At 40.8% G+C, this 22,326-nt stretch overlaps 1 protein-coding gene across 2 annotated transcripts in view; it reads right to left on the bottom strand.

Moving 5' to 3' along the window:
- Positions 1-22,326, bottom strand: part of Zzef1 (zinc finger ZZ-type and EF-hand domain containing 1) — a 132,538-nt gene that overhangs the window by 69,403 nt on the left and 40,809 nt on the right. The window contains exons 10-18 of one of the 2 annotated variants that reach the window (XM_031354332.1): positions 18,841-18,932; positions 18,005-18,153; positions 13,279-13,390; positions 11,659-11,871; positions 10,479-10,579; positions 9,212-9,381; positions 6,092-6,225; positions 2,920-2,990; positions 1,598-1,712 (exon numbers count right to left, since the gene is read on the bottom strand). In XM_031354332.1, the coding sequence (XP_031210192.1) occupies positions 1,598-1,712; positions 2,920-2,990; positions 6,092-6,225; positions 9,212-9,381; positions 10,479-10,579; positions 11,659-11,871; positions 13,279-13,390; positions 18,005-18,153; positions 18,841-18,932 (1,157 nt within the window). The remainder of the gene's footprint in view (positions 1-1,597; positions 1,713-2,919; positions 2,991-6,091; positions 6,226-9,211; positions 9,382-10,478; positions 10,580-11,658; positions 11,872-13,278; positions 13,391-18,004; positions 18,154-18,840; positions 18,933-22,326) is intronic. The other variant, XM_031354333.1, reaches the window with a different exon arrangement.

Raw genomic sequence — 22,326 nt, 5'->3', positions numbered from 1 at the left:
TGAATGCTTTTCCAAATTATCACAGCTAATGAACCAAATTCTTGCCCTCACCTAATGTCTGTGCCACCTTCCAAGCAGAACCATTCATTGTTCATTGAAACAGTTGGCAAATGACTTTATGGATAGACCATCTTAATACCTACACCATTTCTTAAATGAATGTAACCTGTTCTCTGTGGGCTGAGAATAAAGTCACTCATTCAAGTCAAATAGCTTTGACCATAGCAGGAAGTTTGTATCCAAAAATCGAGCCTACAGTTCATTTCTTGGTGCAGCAGAACTATCAACTCTCAGCTTAGCTAGGGATGGAGGTAAAATCCTTTGGTGATGTGAGGGTCATTGAAATACAGCCTTATTACAATGAAACCCAATGTCTAAAAATTGTTATTATTTTGGGCTTGTACCACAGTAAGAGCCAAGATTTTAAACTCTACTAAATACAAAACAAACAAAAAGACTTTATATATATATTCATGTTCATTTAAGAAAATACTAGTAGTGATGTATTATTTTTAAGTATACAGTTAATATGTTTGGAGTTATTTAAAATTTATATTAAAAAAATGTATTTTCACTATTGCTGTAGATGAGCACCTACATAAGACTGTTAAATTGATTGTTGTTTTATATCAAACAACTTTTATAATACTTATTTTTATTGTTATAATATTTTATAAATTTTAAGGAATATGACAAAAAAGATATTGTAGGTATTGAAGGGGGGTCTCTGGGAGAAGCAGTGGTACAAAAGGGAAACAAGAATGTGATTCAATTATATTTAATTGAAATATATTTTTAAATGTTAACAAATTCAGATAAATTGAAATCATGTAACTTTTCTCATCATAATGCAATAAAAGTTTAAACAAACAAACAAACAAACAAACAAACCTAAAGACACTAGGCTCAACCACGAGATATAAGATGAGACATTCTGAAGACCACATTTCCTCAAGGCTGGGGCCTACGTGGTTCTCCTACTGTAAGAGCTCCTTGAGATCTTGGGTTAATAGAGCAAGCCAAGGAACCTTCCTCAGAGCCTCCTGGGGTGGTTGGTAAAAATGTGTAAGCCTTATCCCTAGGGATTTGAATGAGCTGCATGGGGTGACACCTGAAACCAAATTTCTGTCAGGCAAGACTTATTTGGTAGCAGCATGGGCTACATTCTAAGAAGCACAACATATAAATTATCACCATCACAAGATAAAGAGATTATAGTATCAGAGTTGATAGGGCTGAAAATTCATGAACTGATCTTAATTTTTTTAAAAAAATCAAAGAAGTTTTCAGAAAACAAAAAATCAAATCTTGCTAGGCTCACTGACCAATACTACCAGGCACTTGATGTCCATCCCTCTGTTCACAGATGTGTTAGCAAGCACTCTTGTGTTTTCAGTCCTTGCTAAGATAAACGAAAATCTTGTAATTTGTTTGCAGGGGCTGGCTGGAAATCTCTGTGCACAGGTAAGGCAGCCATATCAAAGTGTAATCATACTGCAAATGAGGGCTACAAGGAAGGCATGGTGACTGGCATAACCATGCTCCTGAGAGCAGGATGGAAAGGCGACAGACAGATAGAAAGGCTGTCACTAGGTACCTCTCGAGCAGCAACAGAGAGGAGGGTGTTCATGACAGCCAGGACTTCACTGGTGTTCATGGTGGCCAGGTCACTCTTCTCAGGTAAAAGCAGAAGGCCTCCTGGATCCTTATCACTGAAATGACACAAACCTGTCAACATCTGGGTACAGGCTGGGGATTTTTCTTTTCTACCTTGAAGGTCCCAAAAAAAATGTAGACAGATTTCAATGTCAGGGGTCAGGAAGAGAAGCTGTGCTGTCCCTTAGCATCTTTGATAACAACACATCTCCAAGTCCTCCCAGCTCCTGCTTATCTTCTTTCTGCAAATTACTATTCTGTGCTTTATGCAGGTGTGTGCGTGTGTGTGTCTGTGTATGTGGGGTGTGTGTGTGTGTGTGTGTGTGTGTGTGTCTGTGTGTGTGCATGTCTGTGTATGTGGGGTGTGTGTGTGTGTGTCTGTGTGTGTGCATGTCTGTGTATGTGGGGTGTGTGTGTGTCTGTGTCTGTGTATGTGGGGTGTGGGTGTGTGTATGTACATATACATGGAGGTTAGAAGATAACCTTGTGAACTGTTTCTTAGGCACTGTCCACTATCTTTGCTTGAGAAAGGCCTCTCATTGGCCAAGGACATGCAAAGTAGGCTGGCTAGCCAGCAAGCCCTAGGGATTTACCTTTCTCTGCCTCCCGGCACTGGGATTACATGTCACACCACCATTTCTGGTTTTTTGTTTTTGTTTTTTGTTTTTAATGAGTCTGGGGATTGAGCTCAAGTCTTCTTGCAAGGCAAGTACTTTATCAACTGAGCTATCTTCCCAGCTCTTCCCAGCTCTTGTTTTTATTTTTGAGACAGGGTTTTTCTATGTAGTCTAGGCAGACCTGAACTCAATATGTATGAAGCTTGGGTTGGCCTTAAATTTTCAGAGATCCTTCTGTCTCCATTGCTCGAATGATGGAATTATAGGCATGTGCTAACTACATTGGTTTGTAGTTAGTTTTTAAGTAGTTGCATTTATAGATTTAAATATAAGATCTGAACCTCCTTCAATTATAGTTTTTACCTTTAAGATTCCCTTAGAAACTGAAGCACTCAGAAGGGGTCCACAGTGGACCCAAATATAACTGTTTTTATAATGACTGTGACTTCAAGTACATCCCTATTCTAGTCACTCTTACACCTAGGAGAAACTTCAGAAACTGAAGCTTTTTGATTAGCAGAGAAAGCACAATTCCAAAAGATATGAGAAGAAATAGCTATAATAATAATAATAATAATAATAATAATAATAATAATAATCTTTCAAAAATCCAAAGTATTTGACAAATAAAGAAAAGTAAACTTACCTAAAATATGTGCAGAGTGAACGGAAAGTGAGTTGCAGAGACTGCTTGTGTTCATGCTCAGTGACTTTCTTCTAGGAAACCAGAAACTGTACATTTAGAAAACCAACTCCATAACATTCCTGAGGCCTTAGAGCAGCACAGAATACCACAGAATACCACCACCCACTGGGCCATCTCAGAGCATCCACCTAAGCCAGTAAGCAGCAGTCTTTCCTGTCTCTAGGTTCCTGCCCTGTCCGGACTTTGTTCAAGATGAAGAGCAATGCGGAAGTATAAGCCAAATAAGCTCCTTTCTCCCCAAGTTCTTTGGTCATGTTTCAGCACAGCAATAGAAACTCCAAGACCTACTGGTACCAGGATAGTGGAGCATTGCTGTGACAGATCTGACTATGTTGTTTGGGGAGGACTGTAGAAGAGACTTTGGAACTCTGGGCTAGAAAAGCCATTGAGTTAACATTACCAAGATATCCTAATCGATTGAAATTCAAAAATATAAGGAATTAGAAATTTGTTGGCTGTCATCCAGTGGCCTCTCTAATTTGGTAATTGGAGAAATAGGCCCAATACTGCACAATACATATATACTTTCTGCTTGTCTGTATATGACAGTGTTTTGCTGTGTACCACATAATGGTCTTGAAATCATGCTTCTCGTATCTCAGCCTCTCTATTAGTAGTATTGTTGTTTTTTTGTTTGTTTGTTTTGTTTTGTTTTGTTTTGTTTTGTTTTCTGAGACAGGGTTTTCTCTGTATAGCCCTGGCTGTCCTAGAACTCACTCTGTGGACCAGGCTGGCCTTGAACTCAGAAATCCACCTGCCTCTGCATCCCAAGTGCTGGGATTAAAGGAGTGTGCCACCACCACCCAGCTATATCAAACAATTTTTATAATAATCACTTTTGTTACAATATTTTATAAATTTTAAAGAATATGGTAAAATTTTTAAAAATGAAATTTAAGATAAAAAAAAAAAAAAAAGGAAAAGAAAAGCCATTGAGTGTTCGAAACTTGGTGAGCTGTTCTGTGGGAGCTTGGAAGATGAGAATGCTGAGACACATGCAGATGATGGAGGCCTGACTTGTGACGTTCCAGTGGGAAGTTTAAGAGTCACTTAAAGACTCTATTAGGGATGTTGAATATTTTGAGTTAAGAATTTGTGGTTCCAGTCAGCTGGGGCTGAAGAATCAGCTGTGATTAACAAGAGACCAGATCCACTGAAGTAAAACCTTTGCTTTACTGGGACAATTAATGCTGGTCAGCTAGAGCTAAGAAATTAGCAGTGATTAAGAAGAGACTAGGATCATTGGGGTAAAATCTTCCATGGAAGTGTTTCCTCCAAAGTCAGCACACAGAAGCTGTGTTCCAGAGGGGGCCAAGTTGTACCTTGAAACAGCAGCTGAACTTGGTAATATTTAAGAATCATCCAGGTGATACTTGTTTTGAAGGCATGAAGAAGTCATGAAGAGCAACCAAGGCTTGGTACTTTGAGAGCCAAGAAAGGTTATTGAAAAAGGAAGACTCAGTAGCAGCTGAAGGCCAGAACTGAAGGAATCATGAAGAGAAGTTGAGGCTTAGCACCATGAAGAGGGGCCAGGAGAGGCTATTGGTGAAAAGTGCAGTCCAGTGGTAGCAAGAGGCCCTAGCATTTTAGAAATGGCAGTACCATGGGATGACTGCCAAGAACAGCAATAAGTATGGAGTGGAGCCAGCCTGAGCTGGAGACATGCTGTATGCTGCAGAGGGTGGAGCCAGGAAAGTGACCCGAACCCTTTGGAGGAGCCCAGAAGACTGTGAGTGAATGCCAGTACTAAACATTGGGTTATTTATACACTTGGAATTTGCTTGTGTTTGCTTTGAAGGTGATTATACGCTGGTTCTTCCCTCTTGAAGTACAAAAGTCTTTAACTTATTATTGATTTTTTAGGAGCCCACAGTTGACTTTGAACTTGTAAACAGATTTTGGAATTTTACAAAGACTCTGGATTTTAAAAGAGACTAAATGCTTTAAAGAGATTGAATTTTGGATTTTTTTTTTTTTAGAGATTTGAATTTTAAAAGACTGCAGGACTTTTAAAATTTGGAATGCTTATGTTGCAATGTTGATATTCATGTGTGATCTTGGGGATGAACAAGAAAGGAAATGTTATGGCTTAATAGTGATGTTTGTGTGTCAAGTTGATAAGGGGTCACCAGCCCCTAAACACCAATTTCTATGTAAGGCACTAAGGGAGATTCCAGAGGATTTAAGACCTAGGCCTCTGCTTGGTACAGTACAGTTGGGAAGATAAGAGATGGTCACAATGAACATAGTTGCCTTACAAGAGAATTGTTTAGCAATATAAAAATTAGTAGTGCTGTTTAACTCATGATGGTGTAAAGTGAAAAAACAAAACAAAACAAAAAACAACAACAAAAACACCCAACCTAATCCCTCTCTGAAGGAATGAACAGAGAAAAAGAAACAAGGCTGCTTTGCTAAGAGACACTAACACCATTCAAGTGGCAAATGTCTTCTATGTTTCATGTGGGACACATGCTAACAATGACAACAACAAAAGTCATTCATTCAGCTACCTGATGAATGCTTCCAGCAAACAAATGCAAAAGTATTTGGTATAAAATGTTCCATTTGACAACATAGTGCTTTTAACTACGAAAAGCACCTTTTACCCTGGTGCTGAATCTGAGTAATGTGGAGAGAGGTCCTAGGAGGGTAAGAAGAACCAGCTGAGGAGTTAAACCCCGTTAGATTTTCTTCAGTTACATAATGAGGTAGTTATGAATAAAATTGGTCATTTACTTCAATATGACACTGGGTAGGTGTGTATACTGAAAAGCAAGTGAGGTGTGTCACAGATGAAACAAGATTAGCTAGCCTGAGTGTGCCACTGTCAAGTTAGGTGATGAGGACTCACTATGTTATTCCTTTAAATTTTTCTCATAATTTGGGAAAGAAAAGATAAAAATTCAATTGTAGGCAAGTCATAAGAGTGGAAACTACACTGTGACTAAGCAAGAGGACAAACTGTGAAATCCAAATTGAGCACAGTGCCTGTCCTTTAAAAATCTCACCCAAAACTCTGTAGATAGTGAACACATCAGAAAACACTGTCATGTACTTAAAGATAAAGACTAACCCAGTCATGGAATCCACACTTTCGGTACATAATTACCATCATGGTGAAGAGCTGGTTTCTCCGAGTCTGTCGATCAGGAAAGAAGATGGCAGCCCCATTGAGAAGAGTGTTTCTCACTTCCTGTTTTAGGATCTCCATGGGCATGGAATCTCCATCAGCTCTGTCTACCACTAATGAGAAAGAACAATGGATCAGCAATAACACATTGCATCTATTCCCTAACTAGCCTCATTACAAATCCACTACTCTCCACTTTGTCCTTTGTACCACAGCAAACTATTTCTTTGTATAGGTTTAGCAGTATAGGCAAATTAGTTCTTATTGACATTTGACTAAAACAAAGACTATCTGGACAAATTTTATATCTTGATTTCTCTGTTCTCTTGAAACACACTTGAGACAAAGACTTAAAAGTATTCTCTAATGTGGCATGTGCTTCATCCTCAATTGTTACTATAGTCTCTCTCCAAGGGCCACATCCAGAGTCTTTAATGACATTAAGGTTAAACAGTATAAAAGCAATTACCCACAATAAAATAGAACTGTATCTGAAACTAGGAAGAAGTCAGCTGTAAAAGAACAAACCCTCAACTCAAAGCAGAAATCCAAAAGGCATCAAACGAAATTCTCCTGTTGTGTTAGGGATATAAATCAGATGGCAGAGTGCTTGTCTACCACTTGTGAAGCTCTGGGTTTGAGGCCCAGGATTATATAAAACTGAGTTTTGTGAACAAGAAAAAGATCATCTTGAGTGAGGTAACCCAGACCCAGAAAAAGAAACATTGTATGCACTAACTTCTAAGAGGATATTAGTCATAAAGGTCAAGATAACTATGCTACAATGCGCAGTCCCAAAGAAGCTAAGTAACAAGGAGCACCCAAGGGGAACACTTGAATCTCACTGAGAAGGGGAAATAGATTAGATATGGGGGAGTGGGCAGTGGAGGCAGGGGACTGGGTGGGGGAGGGAGTGGGAATGAAAACAGGAGGGATGAAGTAGGGGGAGGATGGAGGGATAGAGTACTGGTAAACAACTGGATTGGCAGTGGGCTGGGGGTTGGCAGGAATCTCTGGGATGAACTAGAAACCAAGGACAATAGAAACTCTCAGGAATCCATGAGGGTGACCCTAGCTAAGACTCCTAGCAATGAAGGATTATGGACCCTGAACAGGTCATCTCCTGTAACCAAGTAAGATTTCCAATGGATAGATTGGGACACCAACCCAGCCACAAAATTTTAGATCCATAATCTGTCCTGCCTACAAGATGTGCGGGGGTAAAAGATGGAGCAGAATTTGAGGGCTGAGCCAACCAACTTGAGACTCATGCCATGACTCACCCAACTTGAGACTCATGCCATGAGAGGGAGCTCACCCCTGACACTATTAATGGTACTCTGCTACACTTGTAGACAGGAGCCTAGCATGTCATCTGAGAGGTTTCACCCAGCCATTGATGGAAACATATGCAGAGACTGAAAGCCAAACATTAAGCAGAGCATTGGAAATCCTATGGAAGAAGGGACAAGGATACCACAAGAAAACCTACAGAATCAACTAACCTGGGTCCATAGGGGCTCACAGAGACTAAGCTGCCAACCAGAGAGCAGGCATGGGATGTACCTAGGCCCCTCTGCACATACGTAACAATTGTGCAGCTGGTTTTCCAAATTAACACAGCTAATGAACCAAATTCTTACCCTCACCTAATGTCTGTGCCACCTTCCAAGCAGAACCATTTTCATTGAAACAGTTGGTGAATGACTTTATGGATAGACCATCTTAATACCTACACCATTTCTTAAATGAATGTAACCTGTTCTCTGTGGACTGAGAATAAAGTCACTCACTCAAGTCAAATAGCTTTGACCATAGCAGGAAGTCTGTATCCAAAAATCGAGCCTACAATTCATTTCTTGGTGCAGCAAAACTATCAACTCTCAGCTTAGCTACAATGGAGGTAAAATCCTTTGGTGATGTGAGGGTCATTGAAGTACAGCCTTATTACAATGAAATCCAACGTCTAAAAATTGTTATTATTTTGGGCTTGTACCACAGTAAGAGCCAAGATTTTAAACTCTACTAAATACAAAACAAACAAAATGACTTTATATATTTATGTTCATTTAAGAAAATACTAGTAGTGATGTATTATTTTTAAGTATACAGTTAATATGTTTGGAGTTATTTAAAATTTATATTGAGAACAATGTATTTTCACTGTTGCTATAGACGAGAATCTACATAAGACTGTTAAATTGATTGTTGTTTTATATCAAACAACTTTTATAGTACTTATTTTTATTGTTATAATATTTTATAAATTTTAAGGAATATGACAAAAAAAGATATTGTAGGTATTAAAGGGGGGGATCTCTGAGAGGAGTGGGAGTACAAAAGGGAAACAAGAGTGTGATTTAATTCTATTTACTTAAAATATGTTTTTAAATGTTAACGAATTCAGATAAATTGAAATCATGTAACTTTTCTCATCATAATGCAATAAAAGTTTTTTTAAAAAGTTCCAATTAGATAGTTATAATAATAATAATAAAAAAAACCCAATTGTGCAGCTGGGTCTTCATATGAGACTCCTAAATCAGGAGCAGGGGCTGCCTCTGACTACACTGCCTGCCTTTGGATCCCTAACTGGGCTGCCTACTCTAGCCTCAATAGAATAAGATGTGCCTAGTCTTACTACAGTTTGATATGTCAAAGCTAACTGATATTCATAGAGGCCTCCCTTTTTCTGAGGAGAAAGGGTGGGGGGGAGGGAGGTAAGGAAGAGAAACTGTGTTCAGGATGTAAAGTGAATAAATAACTTGATTAATTTTAAAAAGACCGTGAATATTGTGTTATAATACCTATTCCTATAATTCCTATTGCCTATAATTCCATTACCCAGGAGGGAGAAACAGGAATATCATTTTCAACCACTTAGTGAGCCAGAGGCCAACCAGGGTACATGAGACCCATTCTTAAGGAAAAAAGGAAGAAAAGGAACAGAGGGAGGGAGGCAGAAAAGCAAACAGGTTCATGTCCCACAGTGCCAATCTCTTTCTGGCTCATATAATCACTAGACCCCTCACACTTTTATAGCCAAGTGGCTTATAGTCACCAGTACAAAGTCACATTCAAGACACGCCCCACACCTACCATCACATAAGTGTGTGTAGAGCTCCTTGGCAGCCTGTATTCCCTCAGGGCGCTGTGCTGCAGGCTTCTCCTCCTCTGAGGCAGCTTGTGGGTCACCCTGTAGCACTGAGAAGCAGCTCTGCAGGAGCTGTAGCAGAAGGGTCTGTGCACAGATGCATTCTTCCCTTGGGCTGCAGAGGACAAAGAACATCAGAGCGTAGACGAGCAGGTACCGGCTACCCTCCAAAGCCATAGAGCTGTCTATAATAGACTTCCCTCAAGACATCAGGTTCAGTAAAGGAACACCAAGCCAGAAGAAGCTGGGAGGAAAACAAGGAACAATGCCAGATACCTAGAAACAGACCCCTTCTGAATGCCCACTGGAAACAAACAGACGCCGTCTGAATGCCCACTGGGGGAAGGAAACACATTTCTGCTTTTGTTTCTTCACCTGTAAACTGAGGAGACTAATCATGCCCTTCATTTAAAAGGCCATGATCAGAACAAAGAGCTGTCATTCAGATCCCAGTGCACTTGTAACAAGCTGGGCATACCTGTGAATGCAGTAACCCAGCTCCAAGGTGTGTGTGTGGTGGCAGGGCACAAAAGACAGGAGGGTTTCTGAGTTTAATGGCTTCTAGCCTAGCTAATATGTGATATCCAATGCTTGCTTCTGACCTCTACATACACACAGGTCCACATACCCACACACGAGCATAAACTCACACACACACATAAATAAACAAATAGATAATTTTTTAAATATGACATTCATTTGTTTTATATAAATTTTTTTTTTTCAGTGATGGGGACTGAAGCCAGGGCCTCATGCATGCTTACATGCACTATGTCACTAGAGACTGAAGCCAGGACCTGTGCAGGCTAAGTAAGCACTGTGTCATTGGGTAACTACTCCCAGCCATACAGCATTTTTAGCTCAGCTGCATTTTGACTGTGATTCGTGATATGAAGTGAGATGTGGAATTTTCCACTTGTGGCAAGCAAACATTTTTCAATTTTGTAATGCTGGATTAGAGATGTTCAACCTCTAATAGCATCATATGGTATACAACACCATAATGCCTGACCTGTTTACCTATCAGGTTTGAGGACAGTCAATAAAGAAATGGTTAGGAAAATGCTTCCTAAAAATGTTATAGAAAGTCGAGGGCCATTTTTAACAACCATTTCAAATCAGAAGAATACATACAAGAAAAAAAGTTTAGAAGGAAAAATATCCATTTTAGCTTTGCTTATGATTGTCACTTTATAACAAGTTCTGACCTACTTTTGCTTTAATTTACTGTAAAAATTCCAGAAGATCTGCAAATCAAGACCCGCAAAGTCCAGGAAAGACTTATATTTTAAGCCACTTTCCTTTTGCTGCACCTAAAAAATGATAAAGACAAGAAAAAAAGTAAAATTAAAAATATATTTAGAGAAATATTGAGATGTCTTGCTATGGTTAAGAAGTGAGATGACCCACCTGAGTGAAATTTTCATACAACTCAGAAATATGTGTATGTGTGTTTTTATGTATGTGTGTACTTATCTATATGCATGTGTGTGTCTGTGTGTATGTATATGTTTGTGTCCATATGTATCTTTGTGTGTGTCTATGTGTGTGTGTCTTTGTGTGTGTATCTTTGTGTGGTATGTGTGTCTATGTGTGCACACATGCATGCAAAAGTAAATGTAACACTAATACACACATGGCCACACAGGCTCTCTGATTTCATAAACATAACCCTAGCTTTACATGATAACGGTGCCAGGATTGTCCTTACTTCCCTACATGTGGGCTGCACTTCTGCTGTAACCTAGCTACTACCCCTAGGCCACTTTCTCTTTTTTGCCATGATAAAGAGTTCTTAGTGAACAGAGACCCACACAACATCTATACACTGGCTCAATAGCCTCTTGTGCACTGAAGAGAAAAGAAAGCTAAGGGTGGATGGACACTGCTATACACACACAAGTACTTCCCTAAAGCAGTCCACAGTGATGGCAGTATGACTCCCTTGAGTGAACTGATACAATGATTGACTAGTCAAAGTCAGCACCAAAACTCCAAATATTTCAAATCCAAATCCTGATAGTTTAGTCCATTTAATAAATGAAACCTGCCTCCAGATGTGAGAAGTAATTCTAACACTTAAAGAACAGATCTTGTGATGCTGCTGTGTTTGCCAACACTGGGTAAGCACAAGTAGGGACAGTATCATGTGTCTGCAGGTCTATTTCAGGGGACCTTACAACAATGGCCACATGCCATGTCGTATTCCACAGACTGGTGCCAAAGCCCACTCTCTCCATCCTTTTTGTATTATCGTGCAGTAGAATATCTGCTGTATTCATCAATACTGTCATCACTTTAGAGGGGACAGGTTTTAAAGGTTGCCCTCTTCCCTTGACACTGTCAGTCATTTCTCCTAGGGGAATGTTGTATAATAATGGAAGAAACCTACCAGGTCATGGGCGAGCTGCTGGATGAACTGCAGGGTCCTAAGAAGCAGGGTGGCTCCATAAATATTCTCTGTGTCCCTTCTACAGTGGGCATAGAGGATGCTTTGTTCCGCTTCTGCCCTTGCAGGCCGGAGGTACCCACTGATGCTCAAGCCTTGCACGCCCAACCGCTCAGCTGACTCCTGGCGGGTGCAGAGGAACTTCACCATCAAGAACTAGAAAGGATAAAAGAGACCTAAGAGAAGGACTTAGAATCCCCAAATACAATGAAAGAAGACTGAAAGGACTTTTTAGGAAAGTTCCTCTTGGTTTTATCAAGTATTTTACAAAGCATCATCAAGCCCAGTATTAGGGATGCAGAATAAGTTCAGGTTTTGTTAGGATCATACTGAAGAAATAAATACAATGTAAAACTGGAAGTAAGACAGCAAGGCCATTATGAAAGGAACTCCCCTTTAAGGAAGCTTGTACCAAGCTTAACTCTGGGGCTACCTGTGCTGTGTTTGCACAGATAAGAGTGCAGCTTTGCTTCCAGTGCATGAGTTGTATGTGCTGCTTGGAAAACTGAAGTGATTCCTCAGGCCAACAGAAAAAAAGACAAAACACAGAATAAGTCAGGGTTTGTTAGGATCATACTAAGAACAGTGGCCTTCTAAAAGGCAAAAACCAGGCAAGAGTAAGAGAAGTATGTTTGCTTTTTAAGACAAAAACCATATATTTATGAAAACAGTCAACGCCCTAAGGAATCACTTCAGTTTTCCAAGCAGCACATACAACTCATGCACTGGAAGCAAAGCTACACTCTTATCTGTGCAAACACAGCACAGGTAGCCCCAGAGTTAAGCTTGGTACAAGCTTCCTTAAAGGGGAGTTCCTTTCATAATGGCCTTGCTGTCTTACTTCCAGTTTTACATTGTATTTATTTATTTTATGCATGTGGGCACATGGATCTCACAGTGTGCTTGTGGAGGTGAGAGAGCAAACTGAAGGAATTGGTTCTTTCCTTCTATGTTGGTCCAGGGATCAAACTCAGGTCCTGGGCTTGGCAGCAAGTGTCTTTGCCTATGAGTGACTCGCTGCTATAAAGGCCTTTCTGAAATGTACTACTCAAATGCACAGATATGCACTGAGCACATACTGTGTATGAGCTCTGAAGAGAGTCCTGACTTCGCTTACTTACTCTAAAATTTATTCTTAAGTTAAGAAAAATAAATTACATGGCCAGGCAGTTACTACTCTCAGGACTGGGGAACAAGTGCATTCCTCTTGCATTTATCCCTGTGTACTACTCACTGTAGTATGCCTTTCTGACACATCTCAGCCAAGCTTAAGATTACAATCCAATCCTCTTCCAGCACTTGGCATGATTTCACACTCTCCTTCAGATGAAGTCTTCTCTGGTAAACCCCAGGGTGGGTTAAACCACCCTCTGTCACAGTCACATCATTTCTGTCTCTGGTAAACCCCAGGGTGGATTAAACCTCCCTCTGTCACAGTCACATCACATCTGTCTCTCCCACCCCCTCTAATATCCCAGTGTTGGCTCAGGGTTGGTGCATTAGCAATGTTTGTAGAAGGAGAAGGCAGGTAAATGAGTGAAGGGCAAACTGGCTACTGCTTACTTTGGCAACTCTGCACTGTTGTAATTTGACATCTGCTTCATCCCACTCTTCTTCAAGCTCAAACCAGCCAATAGGTTCATCCTCTCCAAGGTCATCAGATGAGCAACCAATCCTGCGAATACAAGTGTAATCATAGACATTTTCTTGCTTCTAAGTTTCTCCAGAGACTGACAAGACCTCACCCAAATGGCATTAAAGTCAGGCGTTTCGAGTGAAATACAGGACTGACATACCAGGATGGGCATTTCTGGTAATCACTGAGGAAGAGGCAAGAGTGGCTTCCCTTCCCTGGGTCTGACTAATTTGTGTATAACTAGCCTCAAGTCTGAGCCATGTACAAACAGCTAAAGGGTTGATGCCTCATATCCTGGAGCTCTCTGTTGATTAGCAAGTCCTCCAAAGAAAACATTCCATCCTTAAAACAAAGGAGAATTGCATGTTGCTCTTTAAAAGCTGAATGGGTAAGTGCTGCTCCCTCTTCAGCAGGCATTCTTTCAAGCACCATTCTTGGTTGGTTGGTTGGTTGGTTGGTTGGTTGGTTGGTTTGTTGGATGGTTGAAGACAGTTTCACTAGGTAGCCTTAGCTACTCTGGAACTCACTATGTAGACCAGGTTGGCCTTGATGTAATAGACATTGGCTTGCCTCTACCTCCCAAATGCCACCATGCACAGCTTCAAGTTTCCACTGTTAAAATCTCATACTACTTGGCCTATGACTGAACTTTCACACTAATAGCACACTGTGTAAGAATAATAAGTAACCACAGATAAATATGGGGGAAAAGTGAAGAAAATGCACAACAGGATCTGGAACAAAGGAAAAATTTTATTCTCTTCCTCACACAAATATTTCTTAGTAGAAATCTTTTGTGGTATAATTGACCATAATAGGACAGGTGAAATTTGCTAAGCCCTAAATGTCAATGAGCCTCATCCATAATACATGTCTGAGCAATTTTAAATGTATTCCTTGAGGGCATACTATTTCAGTGGCATGGCATTTGCCCAACATAAGTGAAAGCTTGGTTCTATCCTCAGCTATGTAGCCCAGGCTGGCCTTGACTCTCAATCTCTTCCTATCCTCCTGCCACCATGCCTAGCAGAAAGTCTACTCAAAAAAGTCTACAACCTAAAAAGCTGGCAGAGTCAGGCACTGGAGAAGCAAGTTCTCTCACTAAACCACATTGTTCAGAGGGCAGGGGCTGCCCCTGGAGCATAGTGCCAGAAAAAACACAACAAAAATGGTCAAGAAAATATTATTTCCAACTGGAGAGAGACTGATTTTATATGTAGGCCAACTTAGTTGGCCTATATTGAAGAATAACTCAGGCTAGAACCAAATCAAATCATTAAGGGACTTATGAATAACCTTGTATTTAGGTTAAAAAAAAAAAACCTGCATATGATGTGAAAGACCTTGTTTGACAAAAAATTTAGAGGAAAAGACCTATTTTAATATCCCAAGAGTGAGAACATAGTTACTTAAAATTAGGTGGTACCTGTAGCCACTATTAAAAAAGAAATCATGCTGGGTATGATGATAGAAACCTGAAGCCTAGCACACAGGAAGCTGAGGCAGAAAAAGTGCTACAAGTTCGAGACCAGCCTAGCTATACATTGAGTTCCAAGCTACCCAAGCTAATATGACCTAATCTCAAGAAACAAAACACAGGGCTGGTGAGATGGTTCAGTGGGTAAGAGCACTGACTGCTCTCTCGAAGGTCATGAGTTCAAATCCCAGCAACCACATGGTGGCTCACAACCACCCATAATGAGATCTGACGCCCTCTTCTGGTGCATCTGAAGTCAGCTACAATGTACTTATGTATAATAATAAATAAATCTTAAAAAAAAAAAGAAACAAACCACAAACAAAACAGACAATAAAGGAAGAGGAGGAAAGGAAGGAAAGGAAGTCTTGGGTCCTTCCTATAACTACTGAACCAGACCCATATTTTCACAGGATCCCCGGGGAAACACAATAGCACAAAAGGCAAGCCCAGGGCTCTGATCCACAGAGATAGCTTCCTAGCAGCAATAAGGAGGGCAATGCTATGTAATGGGTCAGCAATGACCTCTGGGGCAATGTCTACTTTAAGCTTTAATCTTAATGACCCATCCCACACCCATTCCCTGATATCCAAGGGTATAACCTGGCTTGCCCCCTATTCTGTGTCTGAGTTTTCTGTTGTCTTTTACTAGTGCTGTTCATCAGGGTGACCTATGTCTGTCTAGTCCATGGTCCTCCAGAGCCATCTCTTCTATCTCTACATTTTCCTTTAGTTTTGTTTGAGACAGGGTCTTAATCTATAGCATAGGTTGGCCTTGAACTCTCAGTGATCTTACCTCAGCTTCCCGAATGCTGGGATTACAGTCATGATGCACCATACCTTGATCCTATGGGGTTTTTTGTTTTGTTTTTTGTTTTTCAAGACAGGGTTTCTCTGTATAGCCCTGGCTCTGTAGACCAGGCTGGCCTCAAACTTAGAAATCCACCTACCTCTGCCTCCCAAGTGCTGGGATTAAAGGCATGCGCCACCACTGCCTGGTGATCCTATGTTTTTAATTAACATTTAAAGACTGTCATGTCTTTCCCTTCAATACAAGAGTCTCTTCTAAACTGCTGACCTGTTTGTCCTACTGGCTCTAAGACATCTCAAAGTCTTACCAAGAGGGCTAACATTGAGCTAACTGTCTTCCTATAATCCCACTCCTCCCTGGGGCATGTTCTGTTTCAGAAAAGAGTACTACCAAGTTCTCAACCTGCCCAAGCCCCACACCACGAACTTGGTGCTGCCAGCCTCCTTTCCTCTTCTGCTTTCTACTCAGTCATCCCCAGGGCCACTGCATCAGGCCACCCTCGCTCCACTGCTGTTGCTGCTGTTATGGAGGTCTTGTGCTGGTCTAGACCATTCTGACCTTCAGCTTCCTGGGCAACATGCTTCCTCACAGCCTCTGCCTCTCTGCTTGCTTTCCTCTATCCATGATGTTGCAGCACAAGCCTGAGCAGTTCTTCCAGAACACATCTGACTTCCTTCATATTCTTACCTCCCCAATAACAAGCTCTACCCTCTGTATGCCTGCTTCACGCTATACACATGTGCTTCAAAGATAAACTAAGATCTCAAATAAAGACATTTCTACTGACCTGGCCTCTCTCAGCTCTCCAGCTCTGTCCCTTGACACTCTTCCCGACAGTACAGCTTAGTCATACAATCACCAGTTCCTTCACTGGCTACACTCCACCTCTAGGCCCTGGTGCCTACTCTTCTCTCTGCTCAAACTACACACTGCTTCGTCAAGCACCTACTTAATGTGTAATTCACTCTTCAGAAACATCACAGCACTGCTTGCTAGCTCAGGGCTATGTTTCCCATCAAGTAAGGCCTGCTATCTGTTCCCAGAGGACTCTTGCACTGCATTCACTGTACAGCTGACACTGTCTCCTGGCAGGAAGCTGTCTATAGTCACTATAGTGATCCCTTTGGTATTTTTTCCACTTCAGGACCTTCAATGCATCAGGCCCAGCACACAATATACGTTTAATTAAGTATTTTCAATGAAAGTTTGAGGAGGCTGGAGACGAGGCTCAGAATTAACAGCACTTGTTCTTTCAAAAGACCCAGGTTTGGTTCTTAGCAACCACGTAGCAGCTCACAATCACTCATAATTCCAGTTCTAGGGGATCCGAATGCAGTCTTCTGACCTTCATGGGCAGCAGGCATACATGGTGCACAAAACTGTAGTTGGTCTTTACTAGTTTATGGGTTCTTCTTTTTCCCCACTCTTTATCCTAACTCCCCCAGTTTTACTCCCATCACTATATAGGAGAGAAACAAGGATAGAGGGGAGAGAATAATTAGGAAAATCCCTGAATCTAATTTCTTTCTTGACCACAGCTACTAACAAACTGCAACCAACCTCCCTAAATGACTAACAACTACTAACTCTACCTCTTGGGGGATTCATATTTATATATCCTCTAAAAAGTTCCCAGAATTCCAAAGTCACACAATCACAGAAAGTATCTGCACCTGGGAAAACCACACTTCTGCTAGAGCACAAGACAAATTATGATCAGCTGCTGTGGACAGTTTGAAGCAGCCCCATATCCCTACACCTGGGATATGCACATTCTTATAATATTTCTGTTTTTAAAAGAACCCAAAATTCCAGAATTCTTTAAAAAAAAAGTCACTATACAAAACACCTATTTAAATAAGTCCAAAAAATGTTTCAAAAAAAATCTTAAAAAGCTTGAGTGTCAGATGAAGGGTTCAGGACAGCATAAATCTCCCAATGGTCAGGTGAGACTCAGGCTGCTGCCAACTAAGGCATGTATCAATCCTCAGCCATTCTGAAGACCTGTGACCCTTGTCACAGATAGGACCAAGTAATAAGTTATACACACACCAATACACCTCTGTATACATGCTTTTAGGAAATAACAATGACTTCTAACCTTTGCGGTGGGATACTGGTATCTTTTCTATAAGAATAATTCAACAATAAAGATACATCCTTATTTTTTTTAAGACAGGGTCTTACTTTATAGTAATGGCTAGCCTAGAACTCACTATGTAAACAAGGCTAACCTCAAACTCACAAAGGTCCACTTCCTTCTGCCTCCCAAATGCCTCCCAATTAAAGGCATGCAGTACCACACCCAGTAAGAGAAAATAAATACAACTTTATTGACCACACAGACTTTCTCTCTGGGCTGTACCTGCTTTTTACAAACTGCCTCAGTTCCTGGAGCTTCCATTTGTCATATTTTTCAAACCGTTTGAAGTGTTCTTCTGCATGAAACTTATCAGAAGGCGAGTTATAGGCAAATACCAGCCCACACTGAGCACCAATGCCACCACGACGAACCTGGGAACAGAGGAAACATTCTCTGCTGATTTGTCTCTGGTAGACATAGTTAAGATCCAACAGTTTATGGCATAGTGAAACCAATAAAACAATATTCCACATGACTACGCCCCGCAAGTAAGGGGGCTATTATCTACAATGTTAGCTTGGCTCTCTCCATCCTGAGAGTCACACTGTTCAGAGACTTAAAACTGGATCTAAATTTGTACACCTGTCCTCTGCTAGAGGACTGAGACAGAGGAAGATAATTACAGCACAGCCAATGACAGGCAAGGTCCTCTGGAAATGTAACCCAATCACTTTTTTAAAACAAACACACAAACAAACAAATAAAAACAGGACTTCTCTATGTAGATCTGGTTGTCCTAGATTATGTAGAATAGGCCGGCTTTGGATTCACAGAAATGCACTGCCTCTGCCTCCTGAGTGCTGGGATTAGAGGTGTGTTCCACCACGCCTAGCTCAATTCACTTAAAAATTTTTATTATTTTATGTGTTTGGGTATTTGCTTGCAGATATGTCTGCGCACCACATGCATGCCGGGTTCCACAAGGAAGGCTGCTGGGAATGGAATTCAGGCTCGCTGGAAGAGCACCTAGTGCTCTTAACTGCTGAGCCATCTTCCCAGCCCCTTATTCACCTTTCAAGAGCAATATAACTATTTAAAGAAGGTGGAAGAAAAATTACCATAATTCTGATCTGAGTAACTTGGAAGGCAGACTCAGTTCCTGCAGAAAAAATAGTACTTGCTCTGGTTTTACCAGTCTCTGTAAGAAAACCTAAGAAAAAGGAAAATAAAGTTAGGATGTTTGAGTCATGCTTACAGTCCCGAGATCTAGTATCAACAAAAAGCAATGGTAGTCAGCCTATCTGGTACCTTTGTGACAATTAGAAAAATAATACCTTTTTAGCAGATGTGGCTCCCTCCCACACCTCTACTTTCTGCAAAAAAAGCAGTAGGCAATAAGAGAATTCTCCAACACGCACACATACACACACACACACACACACACACACACACGGTACAGTCTCCTCAGATTGTGATTTTCAATCAGAGATAGAAAACTGTAGGATCAACCATCTTCCTGAATCATCTCTAAAGCCATGACTAATGTTTGACTGAGTTGACTAAAACCAAGTAGGTTTAGCAACTGAAGGTGAGTCAGCTTCTAGAACACTCTGTCAGCAAAGGTTATGACAGATGCTGAAATGGGAGGTGGATTATTGGGTGTCCTGTCTAATTCGTTCTGAGTTATCTCCATCTCTTCCTGCTTCTAAACTATTTTATAATTTTGTAAGTTGAATGCTGAGGGTAATGCAAGTGTTTTTGTTCAAAGAAATGTAGCTGATTACTGTGAGTGAATTCCAACATTGGTCTTTGTGTGTTTTATGAATTTTCCTTTAAACTACTAATACTGGTTCCTTCCTTCCTTTATCTAAAAGTCTGATGTATTCATTTGCAGTTGTATGAGAGTCATATACCTTTTTTGGTTGCAAATTATCTCTCAAATCACAAAAAGATCTGTTGTTAAACTCAAGGTGCAGCAGTGTAATGCAAGGACACACTCAAGTCAGTGCAGCTTAAGCTTTTCTTCTGGGACCCTGACCTGTAAAGTCAAAGCACTGAAACGATGTTCTTATTCCATACCTGAGATTAATAACACAAACACTCTTAGACTCTGGGTTTCCACAAGACAACTGTGTAAAATGTGTTACAAGGACCAAGAAAATGAACTCAAGAGATTCTTGGCTAATTCACAGACAGATGCAGTCATATGATCTGATTATATCAGGGATGAGATGCAGTACAATGGCAAAAACCCATAAAACTACAACTGACGTTATCAAATAGCAATTCTGTTTACAATGTTAAGAAAACATGGTGCCAGAAATGCACACAATTCTAAGAGCAATACACCCAGACAATCCTAATTGTTCTCAGAGTCCTGGATGAACCTACTTATGAGAACTTATTGTAAAAGGGTTTGGGGGTTGTTTTTATTTTTCCTGTTTTTTTGAGACAGGGTTTCTCTGTGTAGTCCTGACTATCTTGGGACACTCTGTAAACAAAGCTGTCCTTGAACTCAGAGACTCACCCGCCTCTGCCTCCTGAATGTTGGGATTAAAAGCATGAGCCACCATTGCCCTGTAGCTTAGCTGGCCTGGCCTGGAACTCACTATGTAAACTGGGCTGGCCGCAAACTCACAGATACTTATCAGGTTCTGTTTCTCCACTACTGGGTGAAAAAGCTGTGCCAGCACCTCAGGTCAAAATAAATACTTTAAAATTTTTAATTATTTGTTTATTTAATGTTACCTGTTTATATGAGTGCCTGAATGGATACATGTATGCCACATGTATACAGAGGCCAGAAGAGGGCATCAGAATTCCTGGATCTGGAGTTACAGGTGATCTAAGACTACCTGATACAAGTGTTAGGAACCAAACTTCGGTCTTCTATAAGAGCAGAATGTACTTCTAGCCTCAGAAGCACCTCTCCATTACCAAAATAAATGCTTTTTGTTTGTTTTGTTTTTAAAGAAGGAATATATTGTAGAGGCAGATATAGACTGTCCTCTGACTTACACATACCTGCTGGGACACATGTGCACCTACATTTATACATTCATACTCACATGTATAATAAGCGTAAAAAAAACCAAATAACTGTGTCACCTTGTCTTGCTGTTCACATTTTTATTTTGGACAGGCTATCACTATATAGCCTAGGCTGGCCTTGAATATCTGATACTCCTGCATCATCCTGCTGAATGCTAAGATTATAGATGTGTACCACTTTGTCCCTTCTTGTCAATTACAGGAGTAAAACATTAACCAGTCATAGACTTAAAGGATTTAATACAGCTATACTTCCAGCTCCTACTGGCCAATTATCCTTTAAAACCCAAGTATTAGTGACAGTAACTTCATTCAGAAATTTAGGAACATTAACTGTGTCAAATGTCAAGATTCCGTCCCTGAGCATTCTTGGGGTACTCTAGTAGCATCTGCCCACAACTGGGACATCTCAGTTAAGCAGAGTACCCCTGAGAGAGCTTTTATTGCTCTACAGGAGAAAAAGCCATTCCTCTTGAGTTGGTTCTTCAGGTTCATTTCTTTTCTTTTTGTTTTGGGGTTTTGTTCGTTTGTTTGTTTGTGTTTTTTTGTTTTTCAAGACAGGGTTTCTCTGTGTAGCCCTGGCTGTCCTGTAACCAGGCTGGCTTCAAACTCAGAATTCTGCCTGCCTCTGCCTCCCAAGTGCTGGGATTAAAGGCAAGCACCACCACTGCCCAGCCAGGCTCATTTCTTTAGGACAACAACAACGACAACAACCCAACAAAAACAGAAAATCTACCTGCCACAGTCCAAATCTAAAAATTCACCCACTCCAGGTAAGGAGAATAAGAAATGGAGGAGGCTGGCAAAGAATCCATGAAGAATAAGGAAGTATTCAAATCAGGCAAGGTGCAAGGCTGGCAAATATGTCTTACAGATGAGAGAAGCCTGTGTAGATTTTCAAACTGAACAGGGCTTATAACCCTACATTGTAAAGCAGGTGGGGGATACTGTAAAATCGGGTGGGGGTAGGACTGTAAAGCAGGCAGAGAATACATCTGTAGTCCTTAGGAGGCCAGGACAGGAGGACTATGAGGTTGAGGTCAGCCTAGGCAGCATAGCAAGATCCTCTCTCAAAACCAAACTAAGCCAAAAAGTACATATTCTGATGCCAAAAGTTTTACTTCCAAAAATTTCAACTCTTTAGAGTAGAAGAAAAATGCAGAGGATCTTTAGCAAAGCCATTTTGAACTTATCAGGTGAAGGGACAATAAAGGGGTAAAGAACTGCCACCACCTCCTTCCAATATCCTACTCCGCCCCACCTTTGGTGGCAGGTGGCTTGCTGTGGCTTTCCATGTGGAGGATGTGGATGCCATGAAGGAAGGTTCTTTGTGAAGGCTAGGCAGCTCAGGAGTGTAAGGAACCTTCTTGAGCAAAGTTTATTGCTAAGAGGTTACCAAAGGACCAGAGATACAACTGGGAACCTCCTTTAAACTGAGAATGAAAATAGGAAACAGTAGAGAGAACAGGCAATGGTGAAGAAATCAGAAGCCTTCAGGCTCTGAGGAAAGCCACAACAAAACCAGAACCTGAAGAGGAAGGCCAGCACAGTCA

Source organism: Mastomys coucha, unplaced genomic scaffold (assembly GCF_008632895.1).
Source record: "Mastomys coucha isolate ucsf_1 unplaced genomic scaffold, UCSF_Mcou_1 pScaffold5, whole genome shotgun sequence".
Lineage (NCBI taxonomy): Eukaryota > Metazoa > Chordata > Mammalia > Rodentia > Muridae > Mastomys > Mastomys coucha.
This window is presented reverse-complemented; position numbering and strand designations above follow the sequence as displayed.